At 46.3% G+C, this 17,929-nt stretch overlaps 2 protein-coding genes across 3 annotated transcripts in view; both read right to left on the bottom strand.

Annotated features, from left to right (window-relative positions):
* Positions 1-17,929, bottom strand: part of CHTF18 (chromosome transmission fidelity factor 18) — a 144,264-nt gene that overhangs the window by 105,007 nt on the left and 21,328 nt on the right. Inside the window, exons 6-9 of the mRNA XM_068244163.1 lie at positions 16,429-16,481; positions 14,859-15,000; positions 12,843-13,055; positions 7,247-7,344 (exon numbers count right to left, since the gene is read on the bottom strand). Of these exons, the coding sequence (XP_068100264.1) occupies positions 7,247-7,344; positions 12,843-13,055; positions 14,859-15,000; positions 16,429-16,481 (506 nt within the window). The remainder of the gene's footprint in view (positions 1-7,246; positions 7,345-12,842; positions 13,056-14,858; positions 15,001-16,428; positions 16,482-17,929) is intronic.
* On the bottom strand, positions 1,151-4,275 carry LOC137525566 (uncharacterized). 2 transcript variants are annotated; one of them, XM_068246704.1, is made up of 2 exons: positions 3,756-4,275; positions 1,151-3,539 (listed from the first exon to the last, which is right to left on the bottom strand). In XM_068246704.1, exons 1-2 carry the CDS (start codon positions 3,816-3,818, stop codon positions 2,499-2,501), a joined length of 1,104 nt encoding a protein of 367 aa, XP_068102805.1. In that variant the 5' UTR covers positions 3,819-4,275; the 3' UTR covers positions 1,151-2,498. The 2 variants fall into 2 exon arrangements, with proteins under 2 accessions (XP_068102805.1, XP_068102804.1); XM_068246703.1 differs by having other exon boundaries at positions 1,151-3,662.

A 17,929-nucleotide genomic window follows, 5' to 3' on the forward strand; every position in this document is an offset into this window, starting at 1 on the left:
CCGCAAACAACGTCCAGATCGATATGCTGGTAATGTTTTTCCCTTTTTGCAACTTGTCTTGTGTTCATCTTTGTAACTTATCTTTGTAACTTTTTACTTTGTTTTGTAAATCTTTTGTATATATTATTTTCTGCATTGTTCCACTTTTTTTTCCTGGAATATTAAATCGTTATTTAATAAGTTTGACTTCTGCTGGACTAAACTAACACTCATAGCCTAGAAGATGTCCATGCCTGATTGTATGATTGAGCAACCCCACCGTATAAGATTGTAATTGCATTGTGTGTGGGGCGTTTGTCATATGTTGGCCTAAAGCACGCAGCTGACCCAACGTACGAAAACGCCAGTGCGAGTAGCTCGACAGCAGAGTGGCTAACAGTATCGTTCGGAATGATTGTTAGTGGTTTTGCTTCACTACAGTGTAAGATTGCAATTGTGCGTGTGTGTGCGTGGCATTCCCGTATTCGACCTAAAACGCAAAGCTGACCCGAATACGAAAACGCGGATTGCGCGCTGAGCACTCGACAGCAGAGTTGAAGTGTCTAGCAACAGCTAGTGGTGGCAGTGAGAAGTGTTCTGAGGGGTCACAGCCTTGTTTTAGCTTGACTAAGGCTGCTTTGCCTCTCGATCTGCTCAAACCCTCAGTCGGGAACCGTATGCGCAGGCGTGCCGCGGGCCGGTTCCTGACAACAGGCTCCTACTGCGCATACGGGGCATCGCAAATTTACAGGCAGAACAATCAGACAACACAGGCAATAGAGTCATTGGGTTGTTGTACATTAGTCAACCTCCCTGGCAGTAACTCAGCTCAGCTCGGGGTAGGTATATACCTGGCTTTCCTGTCCACCTGGAAAAAAAATAGGAGCGGAAATCCCGAGCTCAGCTCGGGGTAGATATATACCTGGTTTTCCTGTCCACCTGGGTCCCGCGTGTGATTGGCACTGCCCAGTGGGACTCCAGGCTTCTCTCCTTGGCCCCTGAGATCCCCTTTAAATCAGATATTCTTTGGGGATCCCAGCAGCCAATGAACTTTTGCATTGGACAGAAGTAAAAAAGAGAAATGCACGCTGTATGTATGTAGAGAGTTCAGCCAGTCTGATCCCCTCATCTGGACGCGATCTATGGCACAGGACAGAAAGAAAAGCCCAAAATTACTTACGGTAATTTCTTTTCCAGAAGTCGGAAGGACAGCAACCCTGAGACATGTCTCCCTCCACATTCACTGGACAGGAACTAGATTAAACAATTTGCATAATTAGGTAGGCAGGGCACACACATGTATATATATATCGTTATGTCCTTACCCCCTCAGTTAATAAAAAAGACTCCGCACATAATGATGCTTCCAATAACTTTTAATAAGAATAGCGGTGGGTAGTAAGGGTGCTGTCCTTCCGACTTCTGGAAAAGAAATTACCGTAAGTAATTTTGGGCTTTCCCAGAACGTCTCAGGACAGCAACCCTGAGATGAAAAACAAGAAATAATATTTAGGGAGGGATTACAGCCTGCAACACTTTTCTGCCGAACGTTAAGTCGGCACTAGACAATACATCTAGCCTATAATGTCTCACAAAGGTGTTCTGACTTGACCAGGTGGCTGCCTTGCAAATTTGCTCAACTGATGCTCCTGCCCTCTCTGCCCAGGAAGTTGATACTGCTCTGGTAGAATGAGCCCTGACCGCCGAAGTCAGCTGTTTGCCTTGTTGAGCATAAGATAGAGATATAGCCTGCTTGATCCATCTGGCTATGGTTGATTTTGAGGCCTGTTTACCCCTGAACTTTCCGGCAAATAATACTAATAATGCATTGGAAGTCCTCCAGGACTTAGTGCGCTGAAGATACTCCAGAACACATCTTCTAACATCTAGGCAATGTAACTTCTGTTCCTTCTGATTGGAAGGGTTATTACAAAAGGAAGGCAGAAAAATTTCTTGAGATCTGTGGAATTTCGAAACAACCTTAGGTAGGAAGGAGGTATCTAGACGAAGTGTAATTCTGTCGTCACTTATAACACAATATGGTTCGAGAATTGACAATGCCTGCAATTCCCCCACTCTTCTGGCTGACGTTATTGCTAGAAGAAAAGCAGTTTTGATAGTTAAAAGTTTATCAGAACTATCCACTAATGGTTCAAAGGGTGGCTCACATAGCCCCTGTAGCACAGTGTTCAGATCCCAAGATGGCACTCTACTATGGATTGTAGGTCGAATCCTCCTGAGTGCTTTGAAGAATCTGATGATATCTTCTTCCTCTGCCAATTTTCTGTCAAGAAAGACTGTTAATGCTGAAACTTGTACCTTCAATGTACTACTACTTAGACCTTTCTGGAATCCATCTTGAAGAAATTCTAAAACTGAATTGGAATGACCAGTATCTCTAGAATTCGCCTCACACCAATTGTTGTATACCCTCCAGGCTTTAGAGTATATTTGGCGCGTCACCTTCTTCCTGCTTTGTAACAGTGTTTCCGATAACCTATTAGAAAATCCCTTACTTTTCAGTATTCGCCATTCAGGCTCCATGCTGAAAGATGAAGAAGGCTCAGATTGGGATGCACCGCTGGTCCCTGAGTTAACAGGTCCTCTTGATCTGGAAGGATCAGATGATCCGTAGCTAATCGTTGTAGCAGAGCAAACCACGGTCTTTTTGGCCAAAACGGGACAATCAAGATTGCTTCCGCCTGGTCTCGATAGATTTTGTTCAGTACTCTGGAAATCAAATGTAGAGGCGGAAAAATGTACATTCTGTGATGGCTCCAGCTGATCGAGAAGGCATCTACTACCCATGGTTCGTCTTGGGGACAAAGAGAGCAAAACATCCGGCATTTCGCATTGCTCTTTCTGGCGAATAAGTCCACTTGAGGAACAATCCAGTGTTCTGTCAACTGATGAAACACCCGGTCGTTGAGACTCCATTCGTCCTGGGACAGACTGCATCTGCTCAGGTAATCTGCTAGGCAATTTAGTGTCCCCTTCAGGTGAACCGCTTTTATAGACTTGAGACTGCGCTCTGCCCAATGCAGAATCCTTGATGCCTGCTGTTGCAGTGACTTGCTTCTTGTGCCTCCCTGGTGATTTATGTATGCCACCACTGTACTGTTGTCTGTACGTATCGTCACGTGGGTTTTCCATATCTGTATCTTGAATGCTAGTATGGCTTCCCAGACTGCTTGCAGCTCTCTGCTGTTCGAAGACCTGTTGCTGATCCGGCTTGACCATTGTCCCTGAGCTGTCAGAGAGTCCAGATGCGCTCCCCATCCCCAAGAGCTCGCATCCGTTGTTATGATGTACTGGGTTGGAAACTCCCAAAGATTCCCTGTTGACAGATGTTGTGGCTCCGTCCACCACAGTAGTGACTGCTTGACACTCCAAGGAATCATCACTCTCTTGTCCAGGGAGGAGAGATGCTTGTCCCACTTTGATAGGATCCAACTCTGGAGACTTCTGGAGTGGAGTTGACCCCACTGTATTGCAGGGAAAGATGAGGTTATTGTGCCCAATAAGGCCATCGCTTTCCTCAAGGATATTGTTTTCAGACTCTGAAAAGAGAAAACAGACTTTAACAACAAGGAAGATTTTTTGTCAGGTTTATCAGGCTTGTCAGGCTTATCAGCTTTGTCTTGTCTTGACCCAGATTTGGAATCTGATCTTTCCATTTTAGGCTGTAATAAAACAAATAAATACCAGCCATTAGCTCAGCCAAGCCTAATAACCCTCCTAAGGGATATGTAAACAATTACCACAATGTTACATACCAGAGAGGGTACGGAACTTGTCTCCACAGAGCCCTGGGAGGAAGATCCACCGGCAGCCTCCATAGTCAAACACAAAGTGAGACTAGGACATCAGCTTAATAGCTGATTTAAATAATTGCTTAATGCCCAACCCTTCTTGCATTATGCAAACGTTAATTCCTACCTGCTGTAGTAATCCCCTTAGCGTTCCTCCAGGCAATCCCCTGCAGCTGAGTGTGATGTGTCAGCAGACGCTGACTTCCATGCTGCAATGGCCGCTGGAACGCACGCCGGGTCAGGAACTTCCTGCTTCCGGCTTTCCGACTTCCGGTCACGTGAGGCGCCTGTCACGTGACCCTGGGGCGGGCAACTTCCGGATTCAGACGCCGCTTGTCCTCCGAACACAGCACAGGGGGAGAGGCCAGTGCGTGTAGCATGACCCCGCGCTGAGACAACTAGCCAGCGCCGACAAAGGGGATCACACCAGCCGCGGCTCCTGTGGACTCACATGGGTGGCCAGCCTTACCCCCTACATCTAGCATCCTGCTGGACAGGAAAACAACTGAGGGGGTAAGGACATAACGATATATATATACACATGTGTGTGCCCTGCCTACCTAATTATGCAAATTGTTTAATCTAGTTCCTGTCCAGTGAATGTGGAGGGAGACATGTCTCAGGGTTGCTGTCCTGAGACGTTCTGGGAAACAGAGAAATGCACCTTGTGTATGTAGAGAGTTTAGCCTGTCTAATTCCTCCTCATTTGTCTCTAATCACACATTGTAATTTGATCTCTCCCCTGTGTCACCTGAAAGCCATGGCAGATAAGCTAATTTGAAAGGAAAGGATGTTAACAATATAGCCAGTTGGTTCCCAACTGCTTTTGAGCTAATTGCTTCTGCTAATCTGCCTGGACTTTGACTACTCTTTGCCTGCCGCCTAAAGGCTCATACACACATCAGACCATAGTCTTTTGAAAATGAAAGATCACAGACCAATTTTACCCCCTTCCATGTAGTATGAGAGCCATACCTACACAGTCTATTTTATGGAGCTGAACTCCCCATCAGATAAAATCATTGCAAGATGCTGCACACACAGATGCTGTACAGACACAAAAGATCAGTATCTGCAAAAGATCCGTTCCTGCAAAAGATCCGTTCCTGCAAAATTCATTCATAGTCTATGATATCTGCAGATCATCATACACACCTTGTTTAACAGACATTCATCTGCAGATCAGATCCACCAGGATGGATTTTCAGATCTGCAGATGATTGTCTGATCTGCAGATGAATGTCAGTTAAACAAGGTGTGTATGACGATCTGCAGATCTCATAGACTATGAATGCAATTTGCAGGAACATATCTTTGGCAGGAACAGACCTTTTGCAGATACTGATCTTTTGTGTCTGTACAGCATCTGTGTGTGCAGCATCTTACAAAGATTTTTTATCTGATGGGGAGTTCAGTTCCATAAAAAAAGACTGTCAAGGTATGGCTCTCATACTACATAGAAGGGGGTAAAATTGGTCTGTGATCTTTCATTTTTAAAAGACTATGGTCTGATGTGTGTATGTGGCCTAAGACTGATAGCAAAAGGAAAAAAAGTACAAAAGGAATCTCACTTCTACTGCACCGATTGTAATGTCACCCTCTGTGCCATTCCCTGTTTCAAAATATACCACACGCGGGAGGTGTATTAGGTATATATGTACATACCAGGGCTGTGGAGTCGGAGTTGGAGTCGGGGCAATTTTGGGCACCCGAAGTCAGAGTTGGAGTCGTGGTTTCATAAACTGAGGAGTCTGAGTCGGGAGTCAGAGTTGGGTGATTTTTGTACAAAATCCACACCCCTGTTAATTATTAGACTAAGGAGTCGGAGTCGAGGAGTTTGAGCCATTTTGGTTACCCGGAGTCTGAGTTGGACTCGTGGTTTCATAAACTGACGAGTTGGAGTTGGAGTCAGAAGATTTTTGTACCGACTCCATAGCCCTGGTACATACTGTAGTCTGGTGCCTTATTTGTACAGTTTCACTATTTTTTAAGCTTATTCATGAATTGAATCATTAATTTCATGTTCAAGTCTTAATATATGCAGGATGTCTACAAGACCTTTATTCTGACATATTTTGGTGAGTTACGACTAAGAATTGGAGGACTAAAATTCTTGGGAGAAAAAAAAAAAAAAGTACCACTTTTAGACCCATAAATCCATCCAGGGAGCTTATATATCACTAGTAAAAGGAGAATCGTAAAGGACATTGCTTGCAGGGGGTGGGCCTTGTCGATCAACCACACTGTATTGATCGTCCAATAAAGTTGATTGCTCAATCACTCGATTGAAAATGGAGTATGCATGGCTACCATTAGAGGAGCTCTAAAGCACATTGTAAATTCAAGAAGATATTAAAGCCTCAGCAGGTAGATGAAGCTGCAAACTCTGGCACAAGACACTCCTTGCAGCCAGAGTATGGAGAACCCAAGGGCACAGAGTCACACTGATGTATATATGTTGCCCTCCGATTCAGCCCCAAATGCATCCATCCCAAAAAAAAAAGACGACGACAACATCAGTTTAGTTAGAGCTACGAATGTGATGATTCTTAAAGCAGGACAAGTGACTTTTTCCCCATTTTGGTAGTGCGGATTGACTGAGATAGGATTAGCACCGTGGAAGCCCTGATACTCCAAATAAAAAAACTGCAAATGGTACTTATCCGTTAGCCGGGCGCATCCGGCAGGTGGCGCTGTTGTATCGAATTTCAATGCGCTGGGTTGTATCTAATTCCATTCATACTTCAACGTAGTACTGTGTGAATGGAAGCGCCGCAGGTGGCGCTAATTACATTGATACGTTGATAACAATACAGTGTTAATGGCAAGGAATACATTGTATTTGAAGTGGCTGGCACTGGCACTTAATGGAATTCAAATGCCTTCGTCTGTTCTTCTTCTCCCCCTTTGCCCTCTCTCAACTATACAACCCTGCCAGCTGGGGGGGGGCACACCTGTCCCCCCCCCCCCCCACAGTCGTTCATCGCAAGGAAACAAGCAGGATTCCCTGCCGCGACGAACGACTCTGGGGGGGAGACGCATGTCCCCGCAGGCTGCCAGCATTGTAAAAGCGAGAGGAGGGCAAAGGGGGAGGAGAAGAAGAAGAAGAACAGAGGAAGGCGGCGGCTTCATATGTTACATTGCTGCCGCCTTCATTTGAATTCCATGTAAAAGTGCCAGCCACTTCAAATACAATGAATTCCTTGCCATTAACACTGTATTGTTATCAACGTATCAATGTAATTAGCGCCACCTGCGGCGCTTCCATTCACACAGTACTACGTTGAAGTATGAATGGAATTAGATACAACCCAGCGCATTGAAATTCGATACAACAGCGCCACCTGCCGGATGCGCCCGGCTAACGGATAAGTACCCTGCAAATTAATATCATGCTGTTTTTATGGTAATGACTGTCCAGTCATACCGACTTCACAATCCACTAGAAAACTCACCTGGCGTTCATCTCCACAACATTGTACCCAGCATGCCTTGCGATGACATGAGCCAAGGTAGTTTTCCCAAGACCAGGAGGACCACACAGAAGTGCAACCTGGGGAAAAACATCAAATAGTTAAGGCACAAAACATAAATCATACAGGTCAAAGACCAGGAGCTGCTTTATCCTTGCTTTTTGTGTACAGTTAAAGGGAACCTAAACTGAGAAGGATATGGATCTTTCCTTTTAAAATAATACCAGTTGCCTGACTCTCCAGCTGATCCTGTCTCTCTAATACATTCAGCCACAGCCCCTCAACAAGCATGCAGATCAGGTGCTCTGACTGAAGTCAGACTAAATTAGCTGCATACTTGTTTCAGGTGTGTGACTCAGCCACCACTGCAGCTAAAGAGATCCGCAGGACTGCCAAGCAACTGGTATTGTTTAAAAGGAAAAAAACATATCCCTCTCAGTTTAGGTTCCCTTTAACCACATCAGGATTCTGCGTACGCTTAAGTATGCCCCTGAATCCTGAAGTGGATTCCATGGAGCTGTTCCATGTCAGTTCACGGAGGGTGTCTTTCCCGGTGATCACATATATACGGCGCTGCTGCGTAGCAGCGCCGTAGAGGAGATCGGCGATCCCCGGCCTCTGATTGGCCGGGGATCGCCGGCATTCGATAGGCTAAAGCCTATCCCATCAGGCGCAGGACGGAAATCCGTCCTGCGCCGCTCACAGGGGGAGGGAGGGAAGGAGGCCAGGAAGCGCTGCGGAGAGGGGCTTTGAAGAGCCCCCCCGCAAGTGCAAGCAGCCGGCGATCAGACCCCCCCAGCAGGACATCCCCCTAGTGGGGAAAAAAGGGGGGGGGGGGAAGTCTGATCAGCCTGGCTGCTATCTGATCGGTGCTGTGGGCTGGAGAGCCCACGCAGCACCGATCAGCAAAAAAACCCTGGCACAGAAGTGGTTAAAGGCGAGATGCAAGGTAATTAAAAAAAAACTAAAATCTACTTACCCAGGGCTTCCTCCAGCCCCTGGCAGGAGTTTTTTTTTTTTTTTTAATTACCTTGGACCGTACCCTTTAGGCTGAGACAAGAGAAGAAATAAAATTAAAGCGGACCTGAACTCAGAACCTCCTCTCTGCTCTAAAAGATACTCAACAGAATAACCATTTCTTTGTTACAGCTTACAGAACTCCTACTTCCTGCTTTCACGGAAGCAGACAAACGCTTAACATCCTGTGCTTACATATTAGCTGTATCTGCAGACACTGTGCTGCCACAGCTGAGAGATCAAATCACACTTGTGATTACTCTCAGATGAGGCGAAATTAGACAGGCTCTCCTCTCTATATAAAAAAAAAAAAAAAAACACAGGGTGCATTCCTCACAGTTTTCCTTTTGTCCTGTGCAAGAGTTCATGTCCACTTTGATCACTGTATAACCAGGAACCTCCCAGCCATACGTTATTGCAGGTCATCAGCACAGGCTGAAACTGGAAATCTCATACAGCTCTTCAAAGGCTTGTGCACACAGCACTATTTTCTTTATTTTCTTGCATTTGAACTAGGTTTTGAAACTGATAACATGACTCTGTGATAGATCGCTTTCCTCCTATTTTGCAGTGAGGATGCATACTATGCAATCTTACAACATCAGCAACATTGGTTGCTGTCAATAATGGGACTTCACTGGGGATTTTCCGTAGTTGGCTAAGAAATCAGACTATGTACTCTATTGACTGTGGCTAGCCATAACTCCACGTGAGCTGAACCAACCACTACCTCTCCTTTTTAGAGGTTTAATGGTTTTATGAACCATTCACCAGTTTATCGCCATTTACACCGTGGAAGATTGTAATTTTAGAGTAGCTTCTACAAGTATTACACGGTCACTATAATCTATGAGGAATGAGACTTTCTTGGGTTTCCTACCCCGAGCAGGGAGCCTTAAAGATGGTTGCAAGGATTTGCAGCCAACAAAGTGAGACTACCTTATGCCACATATACATTCTGGTGTATATGTTACGGCCAGAACCCGAAGTGTGGCCACTTCGCGTTCTGGCCGGCCAATGTGCGAAGTGGCCGCAGCGCAGCGGCCAATGTTAGAAATGTTATGTTTACGCCGTCTCGCTGCGGCCAAATTTATTACAACTTGCTTAATTTAATTAAATATAGCCGACGGCAATGTAATAGATGAAGCCACCGGCTTTCACACTGCCTCCTCCTCTCCCCGATCCCCCGCCTCCCATACAATAAGTAGCAGCCAGCGGGGACACGCGTGTCCTGAGGGTCGTTCGTCGCAGCAGGGGAATCCTGCCGTTCCTGCAGAGCGGGTGCTGGCAGAAGCAATGTCTGCAGCCTCCCCGCTCTGCTGCGACGAACGACTCTCCGGCTGCATGTCCCCGGCTGCTACTTATTGTATGGGAGGCGGGGAGAGGAGAGGGGGGGGGGGGGATGGAGAGGAGGAGGCAGTGCGAAAGCCGGCGGCTTCATCTATTACATTGCCGCCGGCTACATTTCATTAAATTAAAGGGACACTTAAGTCAAACAAAGAAAAATGAGTTTTACTCACCTAGGGCTTCCAATAGCACCCTGCAGCTCTCCGGTGCCCTCGCCGTCTCCCTCCGATCCTCCTGGCCCCGCTGGCAGCCACTTCCTGTTTCGGTGACAGGAGCTGACAGGCTGGGGACGCGAGTGATTCTTTGCGTTCCCAGACACATTAGCACCCTCTATGCTGCTATATGGTATATGATATATGCTATAGCAGCATAGATGGCGCTATTGTGGCCAGAAACGCGAAGAATCACTCGCGTCCCCAGCCTGTCAGCTCCTGTCAACGAAACAGGAAGTGGCTGCCGGCGGGGCCAGGAGGATCGGAGGGAGACGGCGAGGGCACCAGAGAGCTGCAGGGGGCTATTGGAAGCCCCAGGTGAGTAAAACTCATTTTTTTTGTTTGACTTAAGTGTCCCTTTAAGCAAGTTGTAATAAATTTGCCGCAGCGAGACGGCGTAAACATAACATTTCTAACATTGGCCGCTGCGCTGCGCCCACTTCGCACATTGGCCGGCCAGAACACGAAGTGGCCACACTGCGGGTTCTGGCCATAACATATACACAGACGACGCTACTGGCTCCTGGCATCTTTGTGTTTGCGGTACCTTGGATTTCCCTGGTACCAATATCTGAAGTTGTGGCCAACTGTGTTTGACACCTACAACTAGGCCTGAACGATTTTAGGTAATGATTGAATTGCACGATTTTTGACAAAAATTGCGATTTCGATTCTGTACTCGATTCTTGCTATACAACGATGGATGAGATCGGTCTGACCATCCAGTCACTCTCTACCTGGTGGGGGACAGTCTGCAACAACTACTGTTACTGCGGCCCCCTCTCTGCCTGTCCCGCTTCTGGCTGGGGGGTGTAGCAATTACACAGGCACAGCTATTACACTCATCATCTCCCCTGAGCACTGATAAGTTACATGGGATGGGGAGTCACTGCTGTGTCACACAGTACTGAGCATTGTATAGATAGGAAGTCAGCTAGATAGATGTAGGGGAATATATAATCATATTTCCCTACCTCTACATATATCTAGCTGACTTCCTATCTATACACTGCTCAGTACTGTGTAACTTATCAGTACTCAGGGGAGATGATGAGTGAAATAAGTGTGTGATTGCTAGAAGCTGTCCAGCCAGCAGCTGCAGCGAGGTGATGTTTTCAGTGTCAGAGTCACTATCACCTCCCAGCTAGGCAGCTCACACGGGACAGGCAGAGAGGGGACCGCAGTCAGTAAGTAGTTGTAGCAGACTGTCCCTTGCCAGGTAGATAGAGTGGACAGAAGTTAATTGCCGTGTTAATGGCTCTCCCGGGCAGCGCGTGTCTCTGGGTCTTTTCATCTTCCAGGCGGGGGTAGGGGCGGGACCAGCCTGACTGTCACCCGGAGAGGGAGGGGGCATGGTCCGATTTGTTAACCTCTCGCTGGTCTCCTCTCCAGCAGCTACAGGGGAATGTCTCTGTTTTATTTAAATAGGCAGAGCAGAAGATGTACCAGCGGCAGAGAAAACCACAGCAAAACCGAAGCTCTGACTATCTCAAAATCGTCTTAACCTTGATCACGATTTTCGGTTTAAAACCGAAAATCGTTCAGCCCTACCTGCAACTCTCTTGTATCAGAGAGAAAGGTGGGCGGCGCTACATCCTGTACATACTGTGGAGCGCTCCATGTCCTTACCAGAAGGAGATTTAACATTGGTGGACCCAGCGTGCACGCTGACAGTGCGATTTGCTGGATCAGAGAGTCTCCCCCACATGGAAGGTAGAGACTGACAGAGGATCTTTCGCGGTGAAATCGCTGAAGCCTAGGCCGTATGATTATGCATATCCGTAAGTCCTGCACTGATACAGGTGAAGCTGGATACGTTTTGTTATTTGCTGCCCGAATGGTCTCCTTATTTAACACAGAAACGGCTGCACATGTTTAGACAACCTGCGGGCTGTTTGCTTCTTCCTTATCCCTCTCTCCCCCCACTTGGAGGAAACCGGATTGTGTGGTACTGGCACCAGTGTGTGGGTGACTGGTGTTCAGTTTTGGATGGGTATTTTGTGTGTAGGAAAGGAGCGCTCGGCTTATTTTAAATTGTTTTAATGTGTCAGTGAATCACCTTTTGTACTAATAAAGTTGGCTATTTTTCACTTAACCTACTGATTGACGACACCATTAATTTCATTGTTTGATGCTTATCCTTGGGTGACGTCACTCCTGCTATTTAGCAGTAGTTAGGAATACATCACGTGGTTGAGTAAGTGCATACAATTAATTGCGCTTCAGAGAGAAATGTCCCAAAAAGTATGGATGATCAAAAGAATCCACAAAAATGCATTTTCACTAACTCAAGTAGAGAATAAAATTGAGCCTAACAGCTTCCAATGAATTATCTGCTACCACAAAACTACTCAATGCTGTACAGGGGAGTACATTTGAAATCGGCGCCGGTAGACTTGGGCGCAGGATACAGCGGTATATGGCTGATCCTGTTTCTGTACAAGTCCGGGCCGTTTTAATTACTATTCCCCCTCCAGGCCGCCATGGATAGTGGGGGAATGAAATAATTTGGCTTCCAGCGATTGCTGGAGGCCGAATTATTGTGTTTTTTAAGCAACCTCGGCTCCGTCTTCTGACAGCGCCGAAGTTACTCCCTGTGCGCTGCTATAGGAATGATTCCTATTGTAGTCTATGGAGGTGCCGGCTGCGCCCAAATCTAGCAGCACTGAAAAGCACTGCTCCGGTACAGGGAGTCTGTAAGCCAGAATCTAACTATGATTTATGTTTGTCAGGAGGAAGGGTTTGTAGAGTCTCTCCTAAAAAACTTAATGTTGAGAAAAGCCTGCAAAGCCTTGAAAGCATGCTAAATGGTTCTCCTTACCACCCAGCCCCCTTTCCAATACAGCACCAAGATTGGGAGTGCTGAGGGCATTCTTCTCCTCTATACCCTCTATGTTCCATCATGCCCCACGTCCTCCCTCCTCCAGAGGAATCAAAGTGAGTGAGTGAGCGTGTGATCAAAAGTATCATTCCAGTGTATATCGCCAATAACAGCCAGTTACCTTGTGTTTAGGTCTGTTGTGCTGATCTAGTTCCGCATCCAGAATCTCCTCTGTGATCTGGGCTTTGGTCTTCCACTTGGTTTGTTGTTCCTTCTGTGATTTGAAGTTCGTTTGCTGTTCTGCGATTGGTTTGGGCTTCTTTGCTACTTTCTCTTTACCAAACACCACCGTGTCCCACAGCTTCAACCATTTCAAGAGGCAGCGATTTGTGTACTATGCCAGAAGAAGAAAAGATAAAGTGCAGCACCTCAACAGTACTCAAAAAACAAACATACCTTGGAGGGAGATCAACATTCTGACCTCAAGTAAAATGATTCAAGCTGTATTTTACAATAGCCATCCCTTTTCAGCCAAACAGTATACTTTAAAATGTGGAGCTTTTATACTGACAAAAACCAGCCCCACAATAGAATGCCTGAACAGAGCTAAGAATACTTGATGCCTCAACAGGGGCTTTAGCTGGCAAGGCTGACTGGACGGATAAGCAAACTTGATATTACAAGAGTGGTTATACTTTAACGTTTCTTAAAATGAGGCTCTGATTCATATCATACATGTGCTAATGGATTTTAGCCCCATTTAAAAATACTGGCACTTCACCTCCAGCATGGACAGTAAAAGATGCTACTCTGTACCAATATTCATAATAGACTAGTTAAAATGTGTGCTGGACCAAGTGTAAAAACATGCTTCTAAAACACACATATTAAACTCCTGCCTGTGGACCAAATCTGTCCCTCAGAGCCATCAGATTTGGGCCTCAGGCAATTTCCCCACTTTTCATTATGTTTGTCCCACTCTTGACCATATAGGAGAAGCTATATAGGACGGTAAGCCCTAGATCACCAGGGAAGCCATATAATAATCCTAATATGGGGAAAGGAAAAGCACTACATACCAGGGAACTGTATAGGAGAGGGAAGGGGACCACTAGACACCAGTGAACTGTATAGGAGAGGGAAGTGGGCCACTAGACATCAGAGAACTGTATAGGGGATGGAGGGGGGTTATTAGACAACAGGGAACTTTATAAGGGAGAAAGGTGGCCACTAGACATTGAGGTTGGCCTACGACTGTCACAGAGCTCAATTTTGGCCCACTTTGTATGTGGGTTTGACACCCCAATTCTAAAATATTCATAAGGCTTGTGAAATTTCCCCTTCCTTCTTGTAAATGAACTCCTCACATATTTAGAAGCACTTCAGTGAACACAAAGTACCCTTTTATTTATCTGGGGCTTCTTCCAACCCCCCATAGTCTGTGAGGTCCCTTGGCATCCACTAGCTTGCGGCTCCATAAGATGTGTGACCCGAACACGTGTTGCACCGACTGCGCATGCACAGCGCCATCTGCGAACCCTTCTCAATTTAACTCCCATCATAGGGAGTTTTCTGCACATGTGCAGCACTATCGAGACTGGCTTATCGAGAATGGATTTTAGCCCCATTTAAAAATACTGGCACTTCACCTCCAGCATGGACAGTAAAAGATGCTACTCTGTACCAATATTCATAATAGACTAGTTAAAATGTGTGCTGGACCAAGTGTAAAAACTTGCTTCTAAAACACACATATTAAACTCCTGCCTGTGGACCAAATCTGTCCCTCAGAGCCATCAGATTTGGGCCTCAGGCAATTTCCCCACTTTTCATTATGTTTGTCCCACTCTTGACCATATAGGAGAAGCTATATAGGACGGTAAGCCCTAGATCACCAGGGAAGCCATATAATAATCCTAATATGGGGAAAGGAAAAGCACTACATACCAGGGAACTGTATAGCCACACAAGCCCAGACGGCGGTACTTGCAACTAGGTCGCACATCTAACAGAGCCGCCAGCAGGAGAACAGAGGGAACCCAGAGGACGCAGAGGGACCTCACAGACTTCAGGGGGCTGGAAGAAGCCCCAGGTCAATAATAGGCTACAGATTAAAGCACAGTTCAGGTGTGCTTTCATCATACTTAGTATAAGCGCGCCAACACTAATTTGAAGGAAATTTAGAAGAATGGCTTACATCATCACTTAGCAGCTCTGTGTAACGTTTTGGGGTGTATCTGTCAACCCAGAGGGTGTGAGTGGACCCATCGCCCTCTTCAGTTTCTCCATCACCAAGTTCAAAAGCTTCACTTTCCGCCTCTTCAAATTCATTCATTTGACTTAGAAAACAAGAGATCAGCATTGAATAACAAAATTGAAACATTTTTAGTACTATCACAGTAAAGAGCATGTTCTTACCCATGATTTGCACTTACTACTTACACGGGGCTTCCTCCAGCCCTTTGCAGCCGATGTTTACAGCAGCTCTGCTCCCAGCCGCAGGCCCGGGGTCCCTGCCGGTGCAGAGGCCGACCTCGCGAGCTTGTCCTCTACTGCCTGCGCTGCTGTCAATCACTCGCACTTGGGCTGGAGTGTTCTGTTCAGGCTCAGGCCTGCGCAGAACACTCCAGTCAACATGCAAGTGATTGACAGCGCCGCTCGCACAGGCGCAGTAGAGGATGACCTCGCAAGGTCAGCCTCTGCACCAGCAGAAATCCCAGGCCTGCGACTGGGAGCGGAGCTGGTGCAAGGGGCTGGAGGAAGCCCTGGGTAAGTAGATCTGGGGTAGCTTAAAATTATTGATGTTTCCTTTAAAGGACATCTGAAGTGAGTGCAATTTGCGCCCCCGGCTGGGTAGGCATCGTCTGTGTATGCGCGCCTATCGTGATCACGCTCCCGGGGCTGGGAGCGTTCTGCCATTGAGCAGTTCAAGTCTGACTTCAACTGCGCAAGCGTTTAAACTGCACAAGTGCAGAACGTTCCTGGCCCTGGAATGGGATCCAGAGAAACACGCATGCACAAAAGAAACCCAGCCCTGCCCAGGTAGCAGATCAGTTCAGAGGGGACAGCGGAAGCCTGGAGCACAGCAGTACTGTACGGTTGGACCTGATAAACGTCTAGGGGTTGGAAGAAGCCCCAGGTAAGCAAAGCTGCACTTGTGTTTTTTCCTTTGGATTTCCTTTGACTGTGAAAATCCCTTCCCACACTTGTCCCCACCCGTTCACAGAAGATGAACTGCCACGCCCGATCTCCCTTTCAACTGGAAAAATATCTTAAATGGGTCACAAGTTAATATTTTTGGATATGCTGGGGTCAGTAGATCGCTGGAAGATTTCATCAAATGTTCTGGAAATATTAGATGAATAAATCGCCACTTTAGGTCCACATTCACAGTGGTCATTGCATTCCCTGTGGCAATAGGAATGCAACAGATCGGGACAGCAGCGCTGCACATTATGCTTCGCACTGCGTTGTGTACAGTGAGGCAGTCAATAAACCGTTTGCTTCATTTTTACTGTTAATGGGCGCATTTACCAGTAATGCACTGCAAGCAGAGTGTTACCATACCACAACACACCAGCTGCACTGGGAACACTGCATGGGTGGTGCACTGCAGTGTGGTAAGCTGCATTACAAAGCGTTTGTCACAACAGAACGCACCACTGTGAATGGGGTCTAAGGAAAGGTGAGGGGATATCAGTATATCCATAAAGGGTGGAAATACTCATTACTGGAAATATAACAGCTCTTGCCTACAATCAGCTCACCTGTTCAACATATCAGTAAGACGTTGGGACTCTTCTAATACCTGCCTCCGGCGCTGGAAGGTAAGAGGTACACATGAATGGAAATAACGTTCACATGAATCGTGTAGGTATCAAATATAGCACATTTACATTCAAATGGTAAAATAAGCCAACAACATGAGCCTGCACATAGTAAAGCTCATAACTGGCGATGGTTGGGGGGTATCTGTGGGGGTTAAAAGTCCTGGAAGGCTCCCTCTTGTCCCTAAATTGGTGCAGAGCACAGCAAACTAGGAGCACCCTAGTAGTCTACGGAGCTCTGCCTCTGGACACTGTTTAAACTTGACCTGAGGAAGCAGAGAATGCCCACAAAACGCATCATCTTTCGATGTCCAATAAAACTATTTTGTTTACATATTGCCCTCGTTTAAGGTAAGCCTATTTTTAAACAGTGTTTAGCTGATTTATACTTTTTGGGGTGGACGCTGGCCAGGATGTAATATCCCATTACATGGCACAGAGTGATGCTGGGGGAGAGGGGCCCGACGACGGCGCAGGCAAGTGGAGCCCAAATGTTTTCCTGGAGAGCAAGTGATGAAAAAACTAGTGCTGTTATCTATGCAAATGAGCTTGTCGAACAGCATGTCGAAGTCAGCGCACTGCAAAGTAAATATACAGTGGTTTGCAAAAGTCTTTAGAAATTTTCCACATTTTGTCATATTACTGCCACAAACATGAATCAATTTTATTGGAAATCCACATGAAAGACCAATACAAAGCGGTGTACACGTGAGAAGTGGAACGAAAATCATACATGATTCCAAACATTTTTTACAAATATATAACTGCAAAGTGGGGTGTGCACAATTATTCAGCCCCCTTTGGTCTGAGTACAGTCAGTTGCCGATAGACATTGCCTGATGAGTGCTAATGACTAAATAGAGTGCCCCTGTGTGTAATCTAATGTCAGTACAAATACAGCTGCTCTGTGACGGCCTCAGAGGTTGTCTAAGAGAATATTGGGAGCAACAACACCATGAAGTCCAAAAAACACACCAGACAGGTCAGGGATAAAGTTATTGAGAAATTTAAAGCAGGCTTAGGCTTCAATTCATCAAGCATTAGCGCATTCGGTAATGCTGAAAATAGCTGACTTTACGAAGCACTTAAGAAAATGTTAATTCATCAAAGCTTTTACCGCATGAGAAGCTGACATTACAGAGCAATGAGATAAATTACCAACTTGTGCTCAGCACGTCAGCAAATGTCAGTAAATGTCAATTCATCAAGGTTACAGCATTCGCTAACACATTCGGTGATCATCTCCAGCTCTTCTCTGTCGCTAACTGGCTTCGAATGCCTTCCTGTGTATGTTCTCATGATTAACAGGAGCAGGCAGCCAATAGAAACAGCCCCTGTTCTCCTGCAAGTGCTGCTGATAGGTCTCAGACCCCCCAGACAGTGAGCAGAGAGAAGGGACAAAACATATTTTCCAGGTTCACTTCGGTGGTGTAACCCTTTC

The sequence above is a fragment of the Hyperolius riggenbachi genome, chromosome 7 (assembly GCF_040937935.1).
Source record: "Hyperolius riggenbachi isolate aHypRig1 chromosome 7, aHypRig1.pri, whole genome shotgun sequence".
Classification (NCBI taxonomy): domain Eukaryota; kingdom Metazoa; phylum Chordata; class Amphibia; order Anura; family Hyperoliidae; genus Hyperolius; species Hyperolius riggenbachi.